The 27830-nt window shown below is 35.4% G+C and overlaps 1 protein-coding gene across 9 annotated transcripts in view; it reads left to right on the plus strand.

Moving 5' to 3' along the window:
- Window positions 1-27830, plus strand: part of LOC116088822 (solute carrier organic anion transporter family member 6A1-like) — a 108771-nt gene that overhangs the window by 5987 nt on the left and 74954 nt on the right. For all 9 annotated transcript variants that reach the window (XR_004118027.1, XM_031368536.1, XM_031368540.1 and 6 more), the window contains exons 3-6: window positions 2861-3049; window positions 9094-9190; window positions 19204-19322; window positions 25850-25959. Coding sequence is in view for 8 of the 9 variants with exons in the window: in XM_031368536.1 (XP_031224396.1) it covers window positions 2861-3049; window positions 9094-9190; window positions 19204-19322; window positions 25850-25959 (515 nt within the window). In the remaining variant the exon portion in view is untranslated. The remainder of the gene's footprint in view (window positions 1-2860; window positions 3050-9093; window positions 9191-19203; window positions 19323-25849; window positions 25960-27830) is intronic.

Raw genomic sequence — 27830 nt, forward strand, 5'->3', positions numbered from 1 at the left:
AGACTCCAGAGAATCAAATAACCCCATTAAAAAATGGGGTACAGAGCTAAACAAAGAATTCTCAATTGCGGAACTCCCGAATGGCTGAGAAGCACCTAAAGAAATGTTTGACATCCTTAGTCATCAGGGAAGTGCAAATCAAAACAACCCTGAGATTTCACCTCACACCAGTCAGAATGGCTAGGATAAAAAACTCAGGTGACAGCAGATGCTGGAGAGGTTGTGGAGAAAGAGGAACATTACTGCATTGCTGGTGGGATTGCAAACTGATACAACCACTCTGGAAATCAGTTTGGCAGTTCATCCTGAAATTGGACATAGTACTACTGGAGGACCCAGCTATACCACTCCTGGGCATATACCCAAAAAATCTTCAATTTTCTTATTGGAGAATTATTTTTTGTTGTTAATACTCAAACAGATTAGCAAATGGAAAGCTGAGAAATATGATCCTTAAGTGTAGGTAGTCTAATAAGTTCAAGTTTCTAAAATAAGACAGAAATGGATGGATTCAGGACATGTTTATGACTGTCATGAGCCTGACGGACCTTTTGAGTCTATTCAACATGGAGTCAGATTGGCTTTTGAATGTCACATATTTTTCGTCAGCTCAAAAATATAGCTAGAGATCTCAGAAAAAAAATAATAACTTTATCAAGAGTTTGCATGTTGTAAAAGAGGGAAAATATTAAAAAAGTCTCAATGGTAATTCCAGTAGAAACATATACAGGACCACTGAGACAGTTAACAAACAACATTCCTACAGGAGTTTGAAAGGATTATTTTGGTCACATACTAAAAGACATTAGCCAGAATGACTAGAAGACCAGGAATAAAGAAAGAGTGACTATTATAGGCTCAGCAATAAATGGGTTCCTTAAGGATCACAGAACATTTCAGAAGAGGCAGAAGAAGGAAAGAGCTTGATGGGTGTGAGAAGTTTTATGAAACACTGAACTTAGGCATGAAGAGGCCATTGTAGTCTTTCACTCATGGAAGCTGTGAGTGTCTGCACATCAGTTACCCGAGAGAACATCTGTGAACAACCTATCATGGAGGGAATAGTAGTTCACCATGCATTCCTGTAGATGTATGAGAGAAAGAGAGAGAGAGAGAGAGAGAGAGAGAGAGAGAGAGAGAGAGAGAGAGAGAGAGAGAGAGAGAGAGAGAGAGAGAGAGAGAGAGAGAGAAAGGGAGAGAAAGAGAATGAGAAACAGTCGAGTCCCTGACAAGGTGAGCAAACTCTACAGTCCTACAAATAACTCTTCAATTGTCTTCCAGTAAACAAATCTAATACAGCTCATTAAGCCTTTAAAATAAATAAGACTATGAATGTAGAGAAGGGATCAAGTTGCAAAGTGGAAGCTATAAGCTATCAGTGAGAACCTGAGGCAGAGAGAAAGAGTAAAGATATGATATCAATGAGAATATATTACATGTGTGAAAACATCTTAATATATGCCCACTAAACACAGAATATATATTTTAAAAACAAAGGAAGATGAGTAAAATTGTAATTTTAGTGCATCTTCCCACTTCCCATTGAGTTATGTATTGCTTCACAAAAATTACGCCAAATGCCATTTCATTGATATAATAAGTTGTACTTTTACTTATTAGTTTCTACAATAACATTTTACAAACATGTGTCAAATTACACCCAAGATCATCATAATAGTTATGGTTTACTATTACTTGCTTTGTTCTGCCAATCTACTAACAAATATAAATAAACAAACCCTATAACCATGTGAGTAAGAAAATTAAGATGTAACCTGTGATTTAAATGATTTTAAAATAAAATGGGTAGTTGACCACAGAATACCTATGGAAATATTTATCAATTAATACTTTGTCTTTATGATCCCATGTGTACCCTTCTTTGTCTTGTTGCTGTGCAAAATGATCAGAAAAAGCAACTTAACAGTAGGGAATATGTCTTTTTAATTCATGGTTTCAGAGTGTTCCCTCCATGGTTGCTAGTTTCAATTGACTGAGCTATGGCTAGGAAGAATACTGGGAGCATGCAAAGAAAGTCAGTTGACTTCATGGTGGAACAAAGAAGAGTGAAGGCAGCAAGGAGTTAGGACAAGATATACCTTTCAGAGACCAAGAGGTGCTTCTCTCTCTGGCTGTCTCTGTCTCTGTCTCCCTCTGTCTCTGTCTGTCTGTCTGTCTGTCTGTCTTTCTCCTCTCTCTCTCTCTCCCTCTCTCTCTCTCTCTCCCTCTCTCTCTCTCTCTCTCTCTCTCCCTCTCTCTCTCTCTCTCTCTCTCTCTCTCTCTCTCTCTCTCTCTCTTGTAGTAACTCTACAAATAATATCAACAAGGAAATTAATGTTGAATTTATTTAGAGGTGTATTTTATATACAATCCATAATAGTATTTTATACACTCTCAAGTATAGGTCTATAATAGGAAACCATTTAATCCTAGGAGTAGTATATATGTAATTTAAAGATTGCTAAAGAAGGAACCATGTAATTATACTCAGATGGTGAACTATTTGGGGCATTGCAAGTGCTTTTATTCTGGAGATAAATGTCAGAAGACCAGGATTCAAAGAATTGGAAAATGAGTGCAATATGTTTTATGAATTTAAAAATGTGCATGTATATAAGAATATCTGTGTACACATAATCTTGTGCATATAAATAACTATACCATTTCATAATCTGTATATCTCTTCCAGTATTCTACCCATTTTCATTTAATGTGCTATTTCTATTTAGAAGATAATGAAGAATTGATTGTATGACTGTACTCAATCTAACAAGAATAGCATGGTGCTGGTAGCAACAGAAAATTAATTATACATTGGATTTTGAACTCAATTCAGTAAAATATATTTCTTATTTTTCAGAGGATTTGTGTGTGGAAGGAAAAAAATCTAAAGTTTGTGGGGAAAATATAATACCACACAAATCAATATGTATTTATCTCTTCATCTTTGGACAGTTTCTCCATGGAATAGCAGGAATACCAATTTATCTGCTTGCCATAACCTTCATTTTTGAACATGTTCCCACATCGTCATCTGGATTATATATAGGCAAGTTTTTTTTTAAATATGTATGGCCCATTTTGAGTCATTATCAGATTTCTATGTGGTTTAAGTGATAGGTAAGTAATGTTGGTCAGGTGATGACACTGTACTAACTAGTAATGACTTAGTTTCCTAACTTTAAAATCACATTGATACATCTAACTATGAGAATAGGAACACTAGTTAAATCATATAACTGTCACTGAAAATTTTTACAGGAATGGAAAATATAGGAATGTTTTAAGTGGAAAAATTTTCTCTATGTTTCTGTTTCTCTTTCCATGAGTGGGGAGAGAGATGGAGAGGGTCAAGAAGAGGGTAGAGAAGGGTATTGGGGATGTGGAAAGAAGGAAATAGCTATACACTGTATCATCTCTTCATTTTACATATTCTTCTGTAAACTATGTCCTGCATTAAATAAGCATTTATTCAGTCCCAAATAATCTGTCTGGAAACCAGTAAAGGAATCTGATCCAGGTAGACAAGAATAAAGAATTACTTTTACAGACATGTTAGATATCATTTTTCTTCTTTAACTATTTTATTTGTTTACATTTCAAATGATATCCTCTTCCTGGTTACCCCTCCAAAAACTCCCCTCCCGATCATCCCTTCCCCCTCCCATCTGCCTTTATGAGTGTGCTGCTCCACCCATTCACCCACTCCTACCTCATCCCTTTAGTATCCCACTATGCATGGGCATCAATCCTCCATCCCTTCCTATTGATGTCAGATAAGGCCATCCTCTGCTTCCTATGTATCTAGAGTCCTGGCTCCCTCTATGTGTGCTCTTCGGTTGGTAGTTTAGTCCCTGGGAGCTATGGATGGTACAGTTAGTTGATATTGTTCTTTCTATGGGATTGGAACCCACTTCAACTACTTCAATCCTTCCCCTAGCTCTTCCATTGCAGTCCCTGGGCTCAGTCCAATTGTTGGCTATGAGTATCTGCATCTGTATTGGTCAGGAGCTGGTAGAACTTCTTAGAAAACAGCCATGTGAAGCTCCTATCAGCAAGTGCTTCTTGGTGTCAACAATAGTGTAGGTGTTTGGTGTCTGCAGATGTGCAGATCCCTAGGTGATGTGGTATCTGGATGTTCTTTCCTTCAGTCTCTGTTCCATTTTTTGTCTGTCTTTTCCTTAGGATAGGAACATTTCTGGTTTAAAAATTTTGATCTGAGTGTGTAGCCCCGTCCCTCAACTGGGGCCCCAGCCTATCTACTGGAGGTGGTCTCTACAGGTTGTATCTTCACTTTGTTGGATATTGTTGTAGGAATATTAAAACAAAACAACAACAACAAAAAAACCCAGCATGTTATCACACTTGTGCCAGCTACTCTCTGTTTTTATCTCCTGTAGACTCTGACTCAGTGCTCCACTATCTTTCCTCCCAGCTCACTAGGTTCCCACTGGTTGGTTGTTACCATGCCAGCAACATGCTTCAAAACCCCCATGACCTTTGTGGTGCACATCAGGCAAACCCATGCTTTCTCTCTTAAACCCAGACAAGCTGCTGTGTGAAAGAAAACACAACACAAACTTAGTTCAGACACAAGAGTAACTCAATAACTGGGTGTAACAACTAAAATCTTGTAAGCCTTATTAAATCTAAATTTTCCAGTGGCAAATCCTGATGGACCTGCCATGGAAACTGGGAGACATCTTGTCCTCACCCTATCCCTGTCCAAGAGGACCTAATTCTCTCCTGCTTAATCACTTCCTCTGTCCAACCCAGAATTCCCACAACTCATCCAGTGATTGGCTCCTTTATTCATTAGAAGATTGGTTCACAAAAACAGCACCAGGCCCATCCACAACACTTCCCCCTTTTGTTCTAATAAAAAACAACACCTTTCTCTCAAATATAAATAGAGCACAACTATTAATATTTTGTAGTCTATGAAGTGTAAGATAGACCTAACAGCCAATCATCATTTATGTCATTATGTTAGGACATTGTCATTTATCCTAAATTAAAAGACTTATGATTTTATCTTGATTTATGTCTTGGCTGTAAATTGTATTACAACTGAAAATCATTGTCTCAAATCTGTTCTCTTAAAGTAAATATTCTGAGTTGGCTATGATATTATAAATAGTTTTTCAACCTTATCAGAAACCTGAGAAAGATCAACATTAATTGAAAATATATAGCCTAACACATCTTCCAGAACTGAAACAAATTGTAGAGATAGCTGCCTACATATTTAGCCCTAATAAATTAGTATGTTGGAGCATTCATCAATCTTTAGCCTTCTGGCCCAGAATCATTTGACAGACCTAGACAAACAGAAAATTAAAGACTAGCATATTCTGTCTTGGCAGAACTAAGCTGTCCTAACCTGTAAATTGTGTTCTTCCAGACAGTGTTGTCTCAGATAAAATGAGGCAATTCTTGCCTAGTGGCTGTCTTTCCACAACTGGAGCAACACCATCAATGCTCAGTTTCTTCTTTGAATCCAAAACATTGAGGCTGTTAGGAGATTTGTCTAAACAACACGTGAATAAATAACATTAAATATCTCATTCCCTGGATTTCTAACATTTTTGAAAACCATCTATCTATTTAAAGTAATCTGTACTGTTCTCCATTAACTACTCTAAGGCTATTTCTAATTAAATATCTTGAAAACACCGTAACAATAAACTCAAAGACATATATTTGCTATTTGGTGCTTAACACATTGGCTTAAACATCTCAGATCAGTTTATAATGGCATTTATAAAAGAACTGACTTTCTGCCCTGTACTTTTAAATTTTTTGTATCAATAGAAGAAATTTATACCAATAAAAACCCTTTAATTTTGAATTAAAATAAATTATGTACCAAAATAAAAAAACTATGACTTCAACATAGTAACAACTAAGAAGATTTCTACCAAACGAGATTATAGCTATGCAATGAAGTCTGACTATTCCTTACTGTTCCAGTAGTGACCATTTTTACATTCCCTAGAAAGACAACCTATAACAACCACCTCTAACCCCAAAGCCCAAGGAACTGGGATGACTACTCTTCATAACTTCTTCAATCTGAATACAGGCATTGAGATATCTTTGAAGGGGGTAGGGTGTAGGTAAAATGGGTGAGTTGGTTGGCCTTAAGAAGGCCACACCAGCCGAGCGGTGGTGGCATACGCCTTTAATCCCAACACTTGGGAAGCAGAGGCAGGCGGATTTCTGAGTTCGAGACCAGACTGTTCTACAGAGTAAGTTCCAGGACAGCCAAGGCCACACAGAGAAACCCTGTCTCGAAAAAAACAAACAAACAAACAAACAAACAAAAGCAAAACAAAAAAGCAAAAAAAGAAGAAGGCCACACCAACAACTGATTTAGTTTCTGATATCTGTTTCCTGAGTGGATACGGCTGAAAGTCCAAGCCATCAGTTCAAGCAGGTTAGTTCAGCATGTCTGATAAGGAGACTCACCAAGGCTATATATTCTGTAATGCACAAATATCAAAACAAAATTTTAGTTGGCTATATCAGGCTCCTGTCAGCAAGTACTTCTTGGCATCAGCAATAGTGTCTGGGTTTGGTGGCTATATATGGGACGGATTCCCAATTGGGGCAGTCTCTGGATTGCCTTTTTGTCAGTCTCTGCTACATTTTTGTCCATGTATTTTCTTTAGACAGGGGCAATTCTAGGTTAAAATTCTGGAGATGGCCCTATCCCTCCATGTGGACCCATGCCTATCCTCTGGATTTGGTCTCTACCGGTTCCCTCTTCCATTTCTTGGATATTTCAGCTAATGTTATCCCCATTGTGTCCTGAGAAACTTTTGATTTCCTGGCTTCTGGGACTTTCTGGTAGCTACCTCCAGTTCCCCCTCCCTCATTGCTATACAACTCTGACCCTCTATATGTCACATCTGTCTCCTTCCATACCTTATCCTGCCCCCTTTTTATTCCCTCCACATCCTCTCTTCCTTCCAAGTCCCTCTCAGTCTCTTAACTTCCTTGATTTTTTTCATTATGAAAAATACTCACTTTAGTCTTGGTTCTTCTCAGCCACTCAAGATTTCTTAGTTGAGAATTTTTTTGTTTAGCTATGTATCCCATTTTTATTAGATATTTTCTTTATTTACATGTCATATGATTTCTCCTTTCCCAATTTTGCCTCAAAAAAAAATACAAGAAGAAACCCCTGTTGACTCCCCCCTTCCCCTGCTTGTCACCCCACCCTCTTCCCCCTTATTGGCCCTGGAATTCCCCTACACTGGGGCACACAACCTTTAAAGGACCAAGGGCCTCTCCTTCCATTGATGATCGATTTTGCAATCCTCTACTATACACATGCTGCCAGAAGAATCAGTCTCACCATGTATAATCCTTGGTTTGTGGTTGAATCCCTGGGAGCTCTGAGGGTACTGGTTAGTTCATATTGTTGTTCGTCCTAAGGGGCTGCAAATCCTTCAGCTCCTTGGGTCTTTTCTGTATCCCATTTTTAATAGGGTTATTTTGTTCTCTCAGGTCTAACTTCTTGAATTCTTTGTATATTTTAGATATTAACCCTCTCCAGGATGGAGATTTGGTAAAGACCTTTTCCCAAACTGTGGGTTGTTGTTTTGTCCTATTGAGAGTGTCTTTGCCTTACAGAAGCTTTTCAATTTTATGAGGTCCCATTTGTCAATTTTTGATCTTAGAGTATGAGCCATTGGTGTCTTGTTCAGGAAAATTTCCCTTGTGGCAATTTACTTGAGGTTTTTTCCTACATTCTTTTCTATTAGATTGAGCATATCTGAATATGAGGAGGTCCCTGATCCACTTGGACTTTATCTTTGTACAAGGAGCTATGAATGGATCATTTGTATTCCTCTTCATCATGAGCTAGTTGATCCAACACAATTTGTTGAAAATGCTCTTCTCCCCTCCCCTCCACATGGGATGGTTTTGTCTTCTTTGTCAAAGATCAGTTGAACATAGGTGTGTGGGTTATTCTTCTGTGTCTTCAAAATGTCACCTTTCACAAAAATCCCAAATAATATAAAATATATTGGTGTAACTCTTACTAAGCAAGTAAAAGATCTGTATGACAAGAACTTCAAGTCTCCAATGAATGAAAAAATAAGAAGACCTCATTGATCTTCAGGATTAGCAAAGTAAAAATGGCCATCTTACCAAAAGCAATATACAGACTGATTGCAATCCCCATCAAAAATCCTACTCAATTCTAGACATTGATAGAAAAATCAATTATGACATTCATATGAAATAACAAAAATCCAAGTATAATGAAAACAATTCTCAACAATAAAAAAACTTCTGAGAGAATCAGTTCCTGACTCAAGCTGTACTATAGAGACATACTGATAAAGAATGTATTGTATTGGTAGAGTCAGACAAGTAGATCAATGGTTGGATAACAGTTATAAATACGTAAACATATTTTATATTTACTTTGATAATGTCTCTAGTGATATACTAAAGTAAATATAATAAATTTATATATTAATATTGAATATAAATATGTTCATGCTTTATTAAATATATAGATTAAGTAAGATTTAAATAAGATAATATTAAGTTAATTAAATTATGTGAGTATCTGATACTTGAACAGATAAAAGGCTATGCCACTCAGTTGCATCGTCAGTCAGTAGTTAGAAGGTTCTCTGACATTTCCTTAGGTACAATTGACATTCATAATCATTAACTTCTGAGAAAAGCACAGGACTTTGGTCATAAGAACAGTCCTCACTCCAGCAATGTAGAGTCCTAACAAACAGACTCACTGCTCCCAAAGAAGTAGGAACTGTGGCTCAGGACTAGCATCAACTGTAAGACTATCATCAACTCTTGCATGAATCTATAACCAGCTTCTTCTCATGTTATTTTGAAACTTGTTATAATAAATTACAGAAGTATATACAACATTCTCTTTCCTCCATTTTTTACCCACTCCTATTTTTCCACTGTGTTCCTACCCATCTTCTCTCTGACAAGTAATAGAGAATAGCCTGAAAAATTATAAATATCATAGATAGTTCACTTGTAGTTTATATGACCAGGTATAATTGCTAAGTTTTTTGTTCTGTGTTCAATTTTAAGGTACTGCAAATGCTGCACTAATGGTGGGATACATTCTGGGTTTTCTACTGGGAACAAGTAATTTTAGGATGCCTGTGCAAGAAGCTATGAAAGCAGTGTAAGTCATATTATTTACTATTCTATTTAATTTATGTTATATAGAGCTTTTGTTGAATAATACATAGCAAATTTTTAAACTGTGGGTGATGTGTACAAAAATTTAAACAAAAGTACAATTATAATGTACACTTGTATTTTTATTGTTTGAAATATAATTAATATGATTACTAAAAGTTCATTAGCTTTTTATGTTTTGTTGTTAAAAACATTCAATACTTATTCAATGTGCTACAACAGTAACTTTGTATATGATACATCGAAGATCTCATCATGGTCAGTATTTAATTAAAATAGCTTTTCATACAATATATTCTGTTCATTTTCTTCCCTGGCACCAAACTCCTCCCAGATACATCCCTACACACATGATGCTATATACATAGAGACAATATGTTTTCTATATTAGAATGTCATTACATTTAACAATGCTACACAGTAGGTCCCATAGCTAGTTGTTACCCAATACAAAATGATGCTATATACATAGGGACAATATGTTTTCTATATTAGAATGTCATTACATTTAACAATGCTACACAGTAGGTCCCATAGCTAGTTGTTGCCCAATACAAAATGAACTCAATGGTTCTTTGATACACTTTTTTTCACTTTGTTCTCTTTTATAATTTATTTGTTTGTCTTATTGGTCTTTTGTTTGTTTGTTTTGATTTTCATTTCTGTATGAGAAGTATTTCATATTCTGTTTTTTAAATGAATGAAAATAAAAAGATATAACATGTCTCCTGTGGAAACAAATTGTTGTACTACTGTAGAAGCTTAGAAATAAATACATGTATGAAAAGAATTCAAATAGATTCATGATATAATTGGGGAGACAAAGTCCCAGGTAGATTTCTTATGCCATGTTCCAAGAATAAATTAAATATAGTATGTTTCCATGTGGGAATTGAAAAGGACTGAGTGTTAGATTCTGCCCTCTGTTTTTTTCTTTATATGTCCACACATCCTCTTCCCTCTTTATCCCTCCCATTCTATATTCTTCCTTAAATGTCGATAATATTGTGTTGTATTTCCTCTTCTTTGCAAGATTATGTTCTTGCTGGTACCTTAGTGGTTACCTAACTTCTGGTGTTATTCATATTATAGAACACAAAATCAATGAATGTGAATGAACAAGTATTGCCAGTAATATCCTTTGGTATTTCCCAAATAGTAGTATAATTGCGTTGATGAAAATTGACTTGCATTACATTAAAAACAGAGCCATCTCAAAGCTGAATCTACCATGCCATCTAGCTTTTATGTAGCAAAAGTGACTATTAACTCAGAAAAATAAAAGTCTTAATTAGAATACCTGGGAAGCAAATGATAAAGTTAGTGATATTAAAAGGATTGGGTCAGGACCAACCTGATGTCTTTTATACAGAGGTGCTGGACACCAGTGCTGAAGACCTTTCATTAGAAGCCAGGTCCCACCTGATAGAAAGTACAAAATCCTGCAATTTATACTCTGACATCCTCCTATATCATACACATACACATACACATGCATGCAAAATGGAAAAATAGCATTTAATATGCACTCTATAAAGAAATCAAGTTGGAGTAAATGATTACTATATTACTATCTGAATGTTCCAATGAACAAAATATTCATTGAAATCAGTTAGATAGTTGGTATAAGCTAATCTACTCATGTAATAAGAAATATTAATAGATTCTTGGATAAAATATTTGTTCACATAATTTGTCCTGTGACCTCTACACATGTCAAAGCACATGTTTAATGTGCACAGCTGTCTTTTATAGAGAGATATACTCAAATCTCTTTACCTATTTTATCAGTCAGTGCTCTCTAGATTAACATAATTTACAGAATGAATCTCTATCTTTGTATATTTATTTCCATGCTATGTCTGTTATACATGTATATAACATATATTATTTGCATACATAACAAATTATATAATAAATATTGTACTTATCATGTTATATATTACTTATTGCATACATGTGTATATGTTCCTGCTCATCCACTGAGAGTTGCTTAAGAGTGGAAAATCAGTAGTTCCGTCCATGACGCTAGGTATTTCAGATGGTCTTCAGTACCTGTTTAGGTTGTGAAGAAGTAAGCTCTAAGAAAAGTGAAGGAATGTATTTGTTAGTTATTTGCTGTTGCAAGCAGTCAAAGAGCAAAGGTTGCCATGGAGAAGTCTATGTATTCACTATAAGAACATAGGTTAACATTTTAAATAGTTCCCTAAAAAATACAGATAGACAATAAATATTTGAAAAATATTTAACATATTTTAATATTAAGGAAATTAAAATGGAGCCTGCTTTTAAATTCCATCTCAACTTGCTCAGAACAGCTATAATCAAGAAAATCATGAGGATGCTGAAATAGAAAAGCCTTTATTCACTGGTGGCAACATAAACTTGGACCATTATTGTGGCGGTTCCTCAAGAGAAAAATCCCAAAAATAAGGTCCTGAAGAAATGCACTAACAGCTAAAAATGCATACCATTCTTGCACAAGTCCTGGGTTTGGGCACAACTACTTGTGCCTCTCCTTCACAGGCAATTGTTTATGTATGTGTGCACATGCACACACAAACACACACACACACCACGTTTTAAAAAGAAAGTATGGATATATGATTTTATGCTTTTATAAAAGGGAACTTTTATATAAAAATGCAAACCAAAAATTAATACTGATATGTAGGTTACCTGAAGTGAAATTAAAGCATCAGTAGCACAATAGATAACATAGAAGAGTTAATGAGCTTGTAGCAGGCAATTTGAAAATATGTAGTTGAAAAATATTTAAAAATTATGTGAAATAATAAAATATTTGTGAGTGAATAAAAAGAACAAATATCAAAATTGTTGGAACTCATGTGAGACATCAATATGTCAAAGATATCACAAGATTCTCCAAAGAAATAAAAATTGCTAAAATCAAAACTATATACTAATTCAGACACAATAAGATCAAATGTCATAAAACTGGTTACATTCACACAAGTCTATGGCAATCATACTATAATCTAGCTCTCAGAGATAAATGATAAATCAAATTTTCAAAAGGCAATGAAAGAAAATATGTAACATACAAGAGCCCACATTTAAGTATTAACTTAAACACTATGACAATGTATTTAAATTTTGTTTTTATGTTTTGAGATTAGAGCATGTTTTCATCATTTCTCTGTTCCTTTCCTCTCTCTACAGCCTCCCATATGCTACGTTCTCACTCCCTTTCAAATCACGGTTCTTTTTCCCCATTACTTGATGTTACTTAAAAATCTCTAAATGTTTTTGTAGCACTGATAGAAAATAATGTAGATTACATTAGATGGTTTGGAAGAAAAGGAAATTTATCCTAAAAGAAATAATAAAGTAATTTACTAAAATTGAGGTTAGCAAGTAAAAATTTAAAATGTAAAACTCATAGCTAAAAATAATTTTATAAATCTGGAGCAATATAATATGATGTAATACAATATAATGTAATATAATGTAATATAATATAATGTAACAAAATATAATATATAATAATGTAAATTTTATGCATCAGACATTCACCTTAGTAGAAGAAATACAATAATGTAAAGCAATAGAATTAATAACTATCTTAAATTTATTCAATACAGGACTATGTTAACTATCACATAAAAAACACTGCAAAGAAAGCTTTGATGATGCACTGTCATTTTTTGAAAATGAAAAATTAATAAGAAAGATAAATGATATTCTGAGTAAGTGGAGATAGAGCCTCAGAAAATGAGAGAAGAACCCGCATACCCAGTGTGGTGGAAGTCCCAGCTTGTAAATCTGTCCTGAAGTCTCTTCCTTCAAGTTTTCTTTGCTAGATTCAAATGTGCCGGTTTTAGACGAAGACTTTTGATTCATTTTAAATAATTATATATATATGTATATATATATACATTCTGCATATGGACATCAACATTCTTCAGAACCAGTTTTTAAAGAAGCTATCTATATTCCAACATGTGATTTTTCTCCCTTCATTCAAAAATTAGACATCTGCAGTGTAGCTTTGGTTTACCACCATCTCTAGTCCATAGTTCATGTGTTTATTTTAGTGCAAATACCATGCAATATTAGGCACTATAAGCCTTTGGTGCACTTTAAAATGCAGTATCGAGATATCTCCTGCATCATGTTTTGTCAGACTCTTTGGCAGTTTAGGGTCTTTGTGTCTCCATTTGAATAGTAGGATATTTCTTTTGGTTCTGTAAATAATGCCATCAGCATTTCCTAAATATTGAATTATATCTTTAGAAATTATTCTGCAATATGTCTGCTTACAATAAAACAACTTTTAGAGAAATCACCATCCCTGACTTCAAGAGATACTACAGAGCACTAGTGATAAAAACTGCAGTGAATCGATACAGAGACAGACACACTGATCAATGGAACAGAACTGAAGACCTAGAAAAAAATGCACAATTATAGACACTTGATCTTTAGCAAAGAAGCCAAAAGTATAAAATGGAAATAGAATGCATTTTCAATAAATGGCAATCAGAATGTTGAAAAATGAAGATATACCCATATTTGTCACCTCTCACAAAGCTCAGGTCAAAGTATTTCTAGAACTTCAAAATAAAACTAGGTACACTGAATCTAGTAGAAGAGAAACTGGGAAAGAGCTTTGAACTCATTGGCACAGGGAGAAATTTCCTAACCAGAACTCCAGTGGATCAGGCTCTAAGACAAAAAGAAATGATAAGCGGGACCTCATGAAACTGGAAAGCTTCTTTCTGTAAGGCAAAGGACATAGCCAATAGGACAAATCGACAACCCACAGATTGGGAAAAAGTCTTCACTAACCCCACATTCAACAGAAGGCTAATATCCAAATTATATTAAAAAACTCAAGAAGCTAACCACCAAGAAACAAAGCAACCCAATCAAAAAATGAGGTACATTGCTAAGCAAAAACTTCCCAACAGAAAAATGTCGAATACCTAACATGCACTTAAAGAAATGTTTGAAGTCCTCAGTCTTCTGGGAAATGCAAATCAAAATGACCTTGATATTCCTTAAGCCAATAAAAATGGCTAAGATCAAAACCTCAGGTGACAGCACACATTGGCAAGGATGTGGAGAAAGAGGAACACTTCTCCATTGCTGGTGGGATTGCAGAGACATAAAAGCACTCTGGAAATCAAACTGGAGGTTCCTCAAAAAATTGGAAATACATCTACTTGAAGATCCTGCCCTACCACTCTTGAGCATATATCTAAAAGATGCCCCACCATTTCACAGGCTCACAGGATCCACTATGTTCAAAGCGGCCTTATTGTGATAGCTGGAAGCTAGAAACAACCAGATCCCACAACAACAACAACAACAACAACAACAACAAAATGGATATAAAAAATGTGGTTAATTTACAAAACCAAATACTATTCAGCTATTAAGAATGAAGACAACCCGAGTTTTGTGTGCAAATAGATGGAACTAGAAATATCATCCTGACTGAAGTAATGCAGACCCAAAAGGTATGTACTCACCAATATATGGATATTAGCAAAACAAAGTACAGAATTCCCCAAATACAATCCACAGAACAGAACCCAAGATGAAGAGCCCAAGTGAGGATGCCTCAATCCCATTTGAGAGAGAGAGAACAACTCAATTACAGGATCTCAGGGAATGAGGGAGTGACCTGGATGGTAAAGGTGACACAGGGGAAGAGGTGAACAAAGTCATGTAATGGGAGTGGGGATAAACAGTACTGAAACCCTGAGGACCAGCATGAAAAATCTAAACAGGCAACTCGGGAGGCAGGAGGTGGCTGTACCCTCTAAAATATACAAGAGACCTGGGAGGTGAAAGACTCTCAAGACTCAAATGGAGAGGCCTTAGATGAAATGCCCTACAGTGGGGAGAAGGAACTTGAAGAGTTCCTCTAGTGAAAAAAGATAGATCCTCAAGCGCATGGATGGGGTTGCAATTTCACAGTGAAAAATTCTGAACTAGAATTGTTTCTGTGTAAAAGAACTTCAGGAACAACAATAGAGAAGAGGCTGGGAAAAGGAGATCCAGAGACAGGCCCAAAATGCGATCCAGCTCAGGGGGAGGACCCAAGGCCCAACGCTATTACTGATGCTATGGTGTGCTTACAAACAAGGGCCTATGATAACTGCCCTCTGAAAGGCCCAACAAGCAGCTGAAAGAGGCAGATGCAGATATTTATACCCAATCAATGGACAGAAGCTGGTGACTCCTGAAGTTGAATAGGAAACAGCTGGAAGAAGCTGAGAAGGACTACCCTATAGGAAGACGAGCAGTCTCAACTAAACTGGACGTCCGGGATCTTTCACTGAGCCACAAACCAGACATCATACAATTACTGATATGAGACATCTCTACCACATATGCAGCAGAGGACTGCCAGGTCTGGCCTCTGTCAGAGAAGATGCACCTAACCATCAAAAGATTAGGGCCCCAGGAAGTGGGAAGGACTGCTAGGGTGGGGGATGGGGTGGGGACATCCTCTTAGAGACAGGGGTAGGGTGTGGGATATGGAACAGTTAGAGGACTGGTAGGAGGATAAAGTCTGGACTGTAAAAAAATGTTTAAAGAATCAAAAAAAATGTCTGTTTTCACAATATTAATTTTCCTAACTCATGAACATTGAGGACATTCCATATTTTATCATCTTTCTTTCTTTCTTTCTTTCTTTCTTTCTAGATCTTGACAGTTTTCCCAGTGTTCTGTGTCCTGGACTTACTGTGGATGGTCAAAAAAGAACACTTTTATTTTCATAAGTTATCCCCTAGTTTATTTTTTTGTCTTGGTTCACCTGTTAAAGTGGGTGTATTCTGATATTTTCTTTTAGTATGCCCATTATTGCTTCTAGGAATGTCATTAATCTTTATATGCCAATTTTCTATCCTACTACAATGCCAAAGGAATTTATAATAATAATTTCTCAAGACATCTCAGTGAGTCTTCATGGTATGTTAAGTATAGTATCTTATCATCTTTAAATAAATTAATTTCCCTTCTTCCTATGTATAATTTTTGTATTTCTTTTCCTCATCCAGCTACATGGGTTAAGACACAAGAACACTCTTGAGTAAGTGTGCAGAGAATTGATACTTACTTTCCATTCTTAACTGCAGTGGGAAGCCTTTCACATTGCCCTTGCTTAGATCAGTCCTTCCTGTAGCCTTGCCTTATGACTTCTATTATAACTGAGTATACATGACTCTTCTGATACTTTCTTTGAGGTTTAACTAGAAGAGTGGTTGAATTTTTCCACAACACATTTTTACTAAATTATTTCTTTACATTCCAAACAGTGCCCCCTTCCTAGTCCCCATTCCCAGAGTTCCTACCTCACTGTCCCCCATCCCTTGCCTCTGATAGGGTGCTTGCCACATACCTACACTTCACCCCATTCCCAGCATCACCATTTCCTGAGGCATCAAGTCTCTACAGGATTAGGAACATATTTACCTGGGCCAGGGAAGAGGGCACGTATGCTTCTTGATTGGTGCCTTAGTCTCTGGCAGCTCCAAGTTGTCCTGCTTAATTGACATTGTTGATCTACCACTTTTAATGACCATTGAGATGGTTGTTTATTTTTTTGGTCTTCAGCTTTGGTATATTTATTCACTTATTAAAAATGATCAGCAATAAATAATTTTGTATTTAAATGCCCTCATAGTTAAAAGTTTTCCTTCTTTCATATCCCATAATATATTTTTTATTTTAGTATTAAAACATCATTGTTTTCATATTTGAATTTTTGTGGACAGTTTAACACTTGTCTGTAAGAATACCCCCACCACATACACACACAAACACACTTTGAAGCTGAAGAAATGGGTGAGCAGTAATGAGCATCTGCTATTCTTTCAGAGGCCTGTTGTTCTTAGCACTTACTTGGTGGCTCATAATAATCTGTAACTACAAATCGAAGGTGTATGTGAAAGCCTTTTCTGAACTTGGCATATGGTGAATTACATACATGCAGGCAAAACACTCATATATATCAAATAAGAAAATATAACAAGCTTTTAAGAATACAATAATTATTTTTAAAAAACACATATTATTCTTGGTAAATTCAGCATTCTGATATTGACCAAAGCACTTAGATTTCAACTAAACTTCTGTGTCAAATTGGAAAGCATTATCAGCTTTCCATGACAGAAGGCAGCATGCTGGGATTTTTTTTTCTAATCTTTTTAACATTGTCCACAGAAGGTTTCTTAAGGATATTACTGAATATGTGTCAGAAAAAAATTATATGTGGAACTTTCAAAAAGTTTGCTGAGTGCTGTATAGTGGAATCATAAGTTTTAGTTTCCAAACTGCTTATTTCTACCATGAGGAAAATACTTTGATTTCAAAATATAGCTGGTACATATGATCATCCTCTCAAAATTTTTGCTTAGATTTACTAGTTAAAGGCTTTGCATTTAATTGAGGCCCCAGTTCTTTAGGTATACAAATACATATAGTATGTGTCACATGTAATGTACTATTAAAAGATATAAGTGGATTCACAGTAGTAGGAAAAGCCAAACTTGTGGATATTACAAGCAACAGGGTGCCACTGAGGGTAGTGATCTATGTATTCTCAAGGGTTTGGGGGATTAAATGAGGCTGTTCAGTGTAGAGTGACCCTGAAGTCCTCAAATTAAGGTAGGGAGTTCTTCATTGTAGAGCTCCTGCTTAGCATGCAGAAGGCACTGGGTTTAATCCAAAGGACAGTGACAAAAGAAGGACATGTTTAGCTCCTATGGATGCTATATATTAACATATGACAATCAGATACTGGAAATGAAGATTGAGACCATATCCGATGGTGGGTGAATGCCTATATTACTGAATCATACCATGAAATGAAGAGGCATTGTCTCAATAGTAAATAACACTGTGAACATTTCCACATTTGATGAAAGAAGTCTAATAAACTCTTCAAGTATTGTAGGAAAAGGGCTCCTCTAGAACAAGCTGGTGTAGAAGTGAGCATCTTCCTACAATAACTGTTTAGTGAAGATTTTGGTTTATAATAAAGGTGTATTAATTTGTATTGTATGTGTGGGAGTACTTTGCAGCATATATATGTCTACATGATGTATGTGAAGCGGTGGAGCATTGAGTCCTTTGAAATCTACAGATGACTGTTAGCCACCATGTGGTTACAGGAAACTAAACCCTGTTCCCTGCCAGCACATCCAGTGGTCATAATCTCTGCTGGGGCATCTTTCTGTCTCCCAGCTAAGATTTTCCATGGTGTGGATTTGAAAATATTAGTAATGGAATATTCACTGACTGCTGTAGACCTTATCTCTAAATGATTAAAACAAACAAAGAAAATACTCTTGGTAATTTTGAAAATTATTCTACTGGGGTCAGTATAGATTAAAGAGAAGAGATACTAATAGCTCATAGACACTCTGTGAGACAGAAATTTAGCAAACCCCAGTACAGGACCTTTCACATCCTCTCCCTTCCTTGCAAACTACTAAGCTTTGTGAAGAGCAAAAGTAATCTTAAGTAGGATAAAAATGAGTCCTATAGGAAAACTGGAGAGACTGCAGAAGTAGCAAGTACACGTAATACCAGGGGCCTAAAGGAAGAGATTGCAGATGCTGTGTAACCTCACGGATCAGATACCACAAACAAGAAAATTTGTGCAACCTAAAGATCAAGATTTCTTGCTAGAGAGGTCCAGGTGTGTGATTAAAGGAGCCAGAGGGAAAAAAAAAATAAGAGGCACAGATTAAAGGGAAAAAATTTTAAACAGGAACAAGCAGAACCATCTACTACCTGAGTCATGTCACTGAAAAGAGAAATGGGGAAGTGAGGCTCTGACAAGAGGAAAATCAAAACAGTTACAGTTGAGACTGACGACCAGCTCTTGTCAGCAAAGCCACCAAATTAACAGTGACAAATTACAAGTAAATATAAACAGAAAATTTTACCCACAAATTATGATTTTTTTTATAAATGCTCCTAACTGAAATTTTCTATCTTTCTCTATACAAGTGGATATGTTCAAAGGTTTCGAATATTGCAGAGAAATTGGTGGAAATCTTATTTTTCTATTGGTTCAATCGCAATTTGTACAACTTTACCACTATTCTGTTTTCCATCTAATTTGCCCGGTGAGTATAAAAAGAAATATAATTAGTCCTAGTAACTTTTACCCCTTGCTCCCATTCTCAAAGCACAGATAAGCAAATTTCAAAATGAGTATAAGCATACTCCTCCTGGTATTACTCTGTGACAAAGGAATATTATCATTGTTTTGTTGTTTTTATCAAATCAAGCAGGATCACATCTAAATATTATATGTATGAACTCTATTTTTATTTGTATATATTTATGTTACTCATTATTTCTTTTTGTTACCACATTTTACATAAAGTGCATAGTTGCTTTTAAATATGAAAGTATGCTCAAATTTAGCCATTATTAGTCACATTCTTTATTGTAACAGAACTTACTGAATGAATCTGTCTATCACACTCTACATATATACATATATATGTATATAATGATTATCTGATTCATATATATTATGTATTTCATTAGAATGACTTACAAGCTCTAGTGCAGCTAATCCACCAATGTCTGTCTATGAAAGGATGATCAGAAGTTGCTCAGTCCAGGAGTCTAGATGCCTCAACTGCTTTTTTTTTTTTCTGGTTTTTCGAGACAGGGTTTCTCTGAGTAGCCCTGACTCTCCTGGAACTCACTCTGTAGACCAGGCTGGCCTCGAACTCAGAAATCTGCCTGCCTCTGCCTCCCAAGTGCTGGGATTAAAGGCGTGGGCCACCACCACCCGGCTTCAACTGTTCTTTAATACATACTGAAATTACAAAGTAGGCTCTAATGCCAGTGAAGGAATGGACTTGCTAGTGATGAAGGCAAGAGCAAGCAGGGAAAGGGGAAAATGGGTCAGGGAAAAGTCTGAATGTTCAGGTTGAGTTCTTAAAGAAATAAATACAAATGAAGGGTGAAAGTATAATATGTACAAACATTTGGGAAAGTCTAAAACAGATCTGTAAATGAAATCCTTATCAATAACAGAGCCTATGTTGGAGCTCATTTTATTTTTTGACAAGGACTTACTGTGTAGCCCTGGCTGTATTGGAACTCACTCCATAGATCATGCTGTTCTTGAAATCAAAGATTCATGTGTCTCTCCTTTCCAACTGCAGTGATTTAAGGTGTGTGCCACTAACATCTGGCTAAGTAATCCATTTTTAAAGAAATACAAATAGACAACTTATTAATATTATTTCTAATGCATTATTACTATGTATTCTTGCACAAATTTCTAACTTGATCCCATAAAATACTTTGTGGTTATTTTTGAAAACCAGCCTTAGTCCATGGTGATCTGATAGAATACATAGGATTATTTCAATCGTCTTGTATTTGTTAAGTCCTGTTTTGTGACCAGTCATATGTTCAGTTTTGGAGAAGGTGCCATGAGGTTCTGAGAATGTACCATGAGGTGCTGAGAAGTATGATCTTTTGTTTTAGGATGAAATGTTGTATAGATATGTATTTAATCTATTTGGTTCATGACAATTGAGAGCCCACATACATATGGAAACTGAACAATGCTCTACTAGGTGATAACTTGGTCAAGGAAGAAATAAATAAAGAAATTAAAGACTTTTTAGAATTTAATGAAAGTAAAAGCACAGCATACCAAAATGTATGGGGCACAACGAAAGCAGTGCTAAGAGGAAATCTCATAGCTCTAAATGCCTCCAAAATGAAATTGGAGAGAGCATGTACTAGCAGCTTGGTAGCATACCTGAAAGCTCTAGAACAAAAAGAAGCAAATACATCCAAGAGGAGTAGACAGCAGGAAATAATCAAACTCAGGGCTGAAATCAACCAGGTAGAATGAAAAAGAACTATATGAAGAATCAACAAAACCAGGAGCTGGTTCTTTGAGAAAATCAACAAGATAGAAAAACCCTCAGCCAGATTTACAAGAGGGCACTGAGACAGTATCCAAAATAATGAATTAGAAATGAAATATGAGACAAAATAAAAGAGAAACTAAAGAAATAAAAAAAAATCAGATCCTACTACAAAAGTCTATACTTAACAAAACACGAAAATCAAGATGAAGTGGAGGATTTTCTAGAGTGATACCTGGTACCAAAGTTGAATCTGGATCAGATAAACCATTTAAACAGACTCCTAACCCCTAAAGAAATATGAGCAGTCACTAAAGGTCTCCCAACTAAAATAAACCCCACGAGCAGATTGTTAGTGCAGAATCATGTCAGACCTTCAAAGACATTCTAATATCTGTACGTCTCAAACTATTCCACTAAGTAGAAACAGAAGGAAGACTACCTAATTTGTTCTTTGAGTCAATGATTACCCTGATACCAAAACCACACAACTTTCAAACAAAGAATGAGAACTTCAGACCAATTTCCCTAATGAATTTGATCCAAAAATACTCAATAATATTCTCATATACCAAATCCAAGAACACATCAAAATGAACATTCCCCATAACTGAAGTAGGCTTCATCCCAGGGTTGCAAGAATGGCTCAATATAAGGGAATCCATAAATGTAATCCAGTATATAAACAAAGTTTAAAAAAAAAAAAAAGAAAAGAACATATGATGCTGAAAAATACCTTGACAAAATAGCACTCCTTAATGTTAAAAGTCTTGACAGATCAAGAATTCAAGGCCAATAACTAAACATAGTAAAAGCAATATACAGCAAACCAGTAGCTAACATCATTCTAAATGGATAGAAACTTGAAGCAATCCCATTAAAATCAGGGACTAGACAAGGCTGCCTACCCTCTACCTACCTGTTTTACATGCTACTTAAAGTCCTAGCTGGAGCAATTAGACAACAAAAGGAGGTCAAATGAATACAAATTGTAAGGGAAAAATAAAACTATCATTATTTGCAGATGATATAAGAGTATACTTAAATAACCTCTAAAATTACACTAGAAAACTACTAAACCAGATAAATTCAGCAAAGTGGCTGGATATAAAATTAATTCAAACACATTAGCAGCCTTCCTCTACTCAAAGGATAAATGGGTTGAGAAAACCAGATAAATTCAGCAAAGTGGCTGGATATAAAATTAATTCAAACACATTAGCAGCCTTCCTCTACTCAACGGATAAATGGGTTGAGAAAGGATAGGGAAAGGACACCTTTCACAATAGTCACAAATAATATAAAATACCTTGGTGTGGTTCTAACAAGTGAAAGATCAGGATGACAAGAAGTTCAAGTCACTGAAAGAAGAAATCGAAAAAGATCTCAGAAGATGGAAATATGTCCTGTGCTTCTGGATTAGCAGGATTAATATACGAAAAATGACAATCTTGCAAAAGCAATCTATAGATTCAATTGAGGTCGAGGCCAGCCTGGTCTACAGAGTAATTTCCAGGACATCCAGGGCCATACAGAGACAACTTATCTGGAAAAAAACAAAAAAATAATAAATAAAAAAATAAGTAAAATTCCAACTCAATTCTTGACAGAGTTAAAAAGAACAATAATTTGCAAATTCATTTGGAATAACAAAAAATCTAGGATAACGAAAACTATTACATAAAAAACTTCTGTGGGAATGACCATCCCTGATATCAATTTGTATTACAGAGTAATAGTGATAAAAACTGTATGGTATTGATAAAGAGACAGGCAGGAAGATCAATGGAATAGAATTGAAAACCCAGAAATGAACCCACACACCTATGGTCACTTGATCTTTGACAAAGGAGCTAAAATCATCAAGTGGATAAAAGACACCATTTTCACCAATGGTGTTTGCTCAACTGAACACCAACATGTAGAAGAATGCAAATCAACCCATTCATATCTCCTTGTAGAAAGCTCAAGTTTAATGGGATGAACGACCTCCACATAACCAGATACACTGAAACTAATAAAATAGAAATTGGGAAAGATCCTTGAACACATGGGCACTGGGGAAAATTTCCTGAATAGAACTCCAATGGCTTATGCTATAAGATCAACAATCAAGAAATAGCACCTTAAAATTGCAAAGCTTCAGTAAGGCAAATGAAACTGTCAATAGGACAAAATGGCAACCAACAAATTGAAAAAAAATCTTTACCAATCCCACATCCAATAGAGAGCTAATATCCAAGATATACAAAGATCTCCAGAAGTTAGACACAAGAGAATCACATAACACTATTAAAATTACACACATTAAGACAAAGTTAAAACCTGTCCTGTCCATCCAATACAACTCAAAAATCACGATGGTATGAATTAGTGTAGTTACTTGTATTACATGCTTACTTTAAAAGTAATGCTAAATTTTAAGAAATATTACAATTACCAGACACCATTAAAATTAACCCATAATGTTAAACTGTTCATAGGTAGAGAAAAATTTAAACCAAGTGTCTTAAAAAAAATTCCTTTAAACTGAGGCAAGACCTGGGCTTTATCATAAAATGGTAAGTAACTTTTCAAAGTAAATGTATATATTTAAAGCAAGAGATTTGACATATGGACATATACAAGATCCAATGACAGACGAGTATACACTGAGGTAGGAAATCCTTTGGCTTGGATAAGATTTTATACTTTGTAAAACAGAGAAGTTTTCATATATTTTATAGTAAGTTGAAGTCTAAATTTACAAATACCAAATAGCTGTGAGGGGATATATAATAGCAATGTTACAGTGAATTCTCATGTGAAATTTTCAGTTATGAGAACATCTACTTTGAATTTGAAAATATTTTAACTTTTATTAAGGCATGAACTAAAGTATTCTTGACACCCGTTGAGTAGAGTGAAAATTTAAAGCTATGGTGGTAAAAGATGGCATATTGATTGTAAGATAAATAATAATAATAATAATAATAATAATAATAATAATAATAATGATTTTTTGTATCTTTCATAACATAAATTTTTAACTGTAATAATACTATGGAAATTATAAAAAGAAAAAGAAAATGTGGTGCAGAGGAAAATAAATAATTTTCAACTGAGGAATATTTAACGGCAGAGTAGCACCTAAAAAAATGTACAACATCCTTAGTAATCAGGGAAATGCAGATCAAAGCAACCTTGAGATTCTACCTCACACCAGTCAGAATGGCTAAGATCAAAACCTCAGGTGACAGCAGATTCTGGTGAGGATGTGGAGATAGAGGAACACTCCTCCATTGCTGGTGGGTACAACCACTCTGGAAATCAGTCTGGTGATTCCTCAGAAAATCAGACATAGTATTACCTGAAGATCCAGCTATACGACTCCTAGGCATATATACAAAAGATTCCCCAATACATAACAAGGACACTTGCACCAATATATTATAGCAGCCTTATTTATAATAGTCAGAACCTGGAAAGAACACAGATGTCCTTCAACAGAGGAATTGATACAGAAAATGAAATTCTTAGGCAAATGGAAGGAACTAGAAAATATCCTGAGTGAGGTAACCCATTCACAAATGAACACACAGGGTATGAACTCACTGATAAGTGGATATTAGCCCAAAAGCTCAGAATACCAAGATACAATTCACAGACCACATGAAACCCAAGAAGGAAGACCAAAGTGTGGATACTTTACTTCTTGTTAGAAAGAGGAACAAAATATTCACTGGAGCAAATATGGAGACAAAGTGGAGCAGATACTGAAGGAAAGGCCATCCAGAGACTGCCACACCTGGAGATCTATCCCATATACAGTCAGCAAACACAGACACTATTGTGGATCCCAGAAGTGCATGCTGACAGGAGCCTGATATAGCTGTCTCCTGAGAGGCTCTGCCAGAGCCTAACATATACAGAGTTGGATGCTGATAGCCAACCATTGGACTGAGCATGGTGTCCCGAATGGAGGAGTTAGAGACAGGACTGACAGAACTGAAGGGGTTTACAACCCACAGGAAGAACAACAATATTAATCAACCAGACACACACACCCCCGAAGAACTCCCAGGGACTAAATCACCAACCGAGGGGTACACATGAAGGGACTCATGACTCTAGCCAAATATGGAATAGAGGATGGCCTTGTCTGGCAGGAGTGGGAGGAGAAGCCCTAGGTCCTGTGAAGTCTTGATACCCCAGTGTAGGGGAATTCGAGGGTGGGGAGATGGGAGTTGGGTGGGTGGGTGGGTAAACACCCTCATAGAAGTAGGGTGTGGGGAGATTGGAAGCAGGTTTCTGGAGGGGAAAGTGAGAAAGAGGATAACATTTGAAATGTAAATAAAGAAAATATCCAATTGAAATGGAAAAAATAATTTATGACATAAAAGTCGTTTAGGAGGGGCTATTTTTGAGGTATCATTGTATGTTATTTATTAAATATGGCTATTGAATTGTCCATTAAATTATGTATTAATTCAGCCACAGATAACACAGATAACTGCTATGTTTAACAGTTAATAGACACATAATGGCTACCTGAAAATGTGGAAATTTTTCATTATCAAAGAATTGTTTTGCAAAGCACTACTGTTGTTGAAGATTTTGCTTCTAAAACACATTAGTTTTACTGTGTTTAACATGACTCACTTGCCATTCCTTAACAAATGCAATTATTATAATGTGTATAAATGCATGATGTATATATTCATACTGACTTTGATATAAGTAAAGGTTATTTTCCTTGTGACCTATAGGTGCCCACAAGTTAAGACTTAAAAAAAGTCAGGAACCTCCCAGCATTGACAGGAGACTTAAAAATAAGGAAATTAAGCCTAATTTGAAAGGTTTTCTTTATGCTATTTGGGTAAGTAAAATATTTCTATTAACAAGCCAGTTAGATTGACCTGTGTATAGAGTTAAGATTATGAAAGGTATTTAATTTAAATTTGTATGAAAGGTTTGGGGTCTCTTAGATAAATTACTAAATTACACATTTTCTTATAATGGAAAGAAATAGCTCTCTTATTTGATATTACTAAAGACAGGCATAGTGTTAAAGGATAATGATGCACAACTTTTTGATTTTGATTTATTTTTAATTGATTTTATACAATTTTGTGTTTATACTCTCTGAAGGAATAAATGAGAAATTGAACAAAATTACATAAATTGGAAGAACTCTGTGTTAACACTTAGACTCACACACAAATAATATCACAATATTTAAACCAAAGTCCTTTATTTTTCTGTATGACAAACAGGCCTGTCATAGTAATAACACACATAAGAATGCATCTGGAATCCCTTCAATTTCTGGAATTCCTATTCTGAATATTTTTCTTCTATTTAGAACATTCTTCCTGGCATATATACTTCATGCTTGTAATTTTCACAAGTATTTTTATTCATACTTAGTGAATATTACACTGTGAATAACACAAGAGTCTTGACAATATCATCAATTAAATTTTGCTGACGTTAGATTTGAATTCTCACATTGCTTATCTTCCAAATTTTCAGTCATTTCCTTTTCTGTAGAGATATTCATTAACTCATTGCTAATTTTTCTTTTTCTTTCTTTTTTTATCTTTGTTTCTTTGTTTCTTTGTTTGTTTTTTGAAACAAGGTTTCTCTGTATAGCCTTTGCTGTCCTGGAACTCACTCTGTAGACCACTCTGTCCCTGAACTCAGAAATCGGCCTGCCTCTGCCTCCCAAGTGCTGGGATTAAAGGCATATGCCTCCACCACCAGCTATTATTGATTTTTCTACTCAAATGATGCCATTCCTTTTTAGAAAATGTTTTATTTCATACTTAAAATATACTGTGGCTCTCCACTCTTTTCCTTTCTTCCCTCTTTCCATATCCGTGTATACCAAACCCCTTTCTCTTAACTCTAGAGAAAGAACTACAGGCAAATAAGAACACTGAGAGATAGAGAGATAACCTTGATCCTATTCCTTAAAAAGTATGAATTAAGTTATTTCTGTTGCCTCTAGTCCCTTCCTCGATACATAACATCTCAGGATATAAGGACTGTAGTTGGTTTATCATTTATTTAAGAATGAATCTCTGCATATAAGTATATACCATATTTATATTTCTGGGTCTTAGACCTTAAACCGAATGATGGTTTTCTAGTCTCTTCCAATTTCTTGCAAATTCCATGATGTCGTTATTTTTAACAGCTGAGGCACACTCTATTGTGTAAATGTACCACATATCTCTTATTCATTCTTCTATTGACGGAAACAGTATCTAGGAATCGGTAGAGGCAGTAACGAAAGCTCCCCTTCTTTTGCTATAGTACTTGAGATAAGGAATTAGGTCTACTTTTGTTTTAGAGTATTTAGAGTACAGCTCTCTAGATCATTTGTTAAGAGGATTGTTTGCCTTCTTTAGGTTTATTTTGTTCTTTTTATATTATCTCTATCATATATATTTGAGAAGATATTTTCCCACTTAGTATGATTTCAGTTCATTCTATTAACACTTTCTTCTGCAGAAAAAAAAAAAAAAGCACTTTCATCCCGTGAGATTCCACATCATCATTGTTTACATTATTTCTTAAGTCACTGAAATCATAGTTAGAAATAACTTTCCATATCTTTAAATGAACTTCTTATTTTATCCTCTAGTAGTTTCAGAGATTCGGGTGTAATACTGGGGTGTGTCATTGATCCATTCATAGCTGATTTTTATGCAGAGTGAGAGACAAGGTCAAACTTTATTCTTA

The sequence above is a fragment of the Mastomys coucha genome, unplaced genomic scaffold (genome assembly GCF_008632895.1).
Source record: "Mastomys coucha isolate ucsf_1 unplaced genomic scaffold, UCSF_Mcou_1 pScaffold14, whole genome shotgun sequence".
Taxonomy (NCBI): domain Eukaryota; kingdom Metazoa; phylum Chordata; class Mammalia; order Rodentia; family Muridae; genus Mastomys; species Mastomys coucha.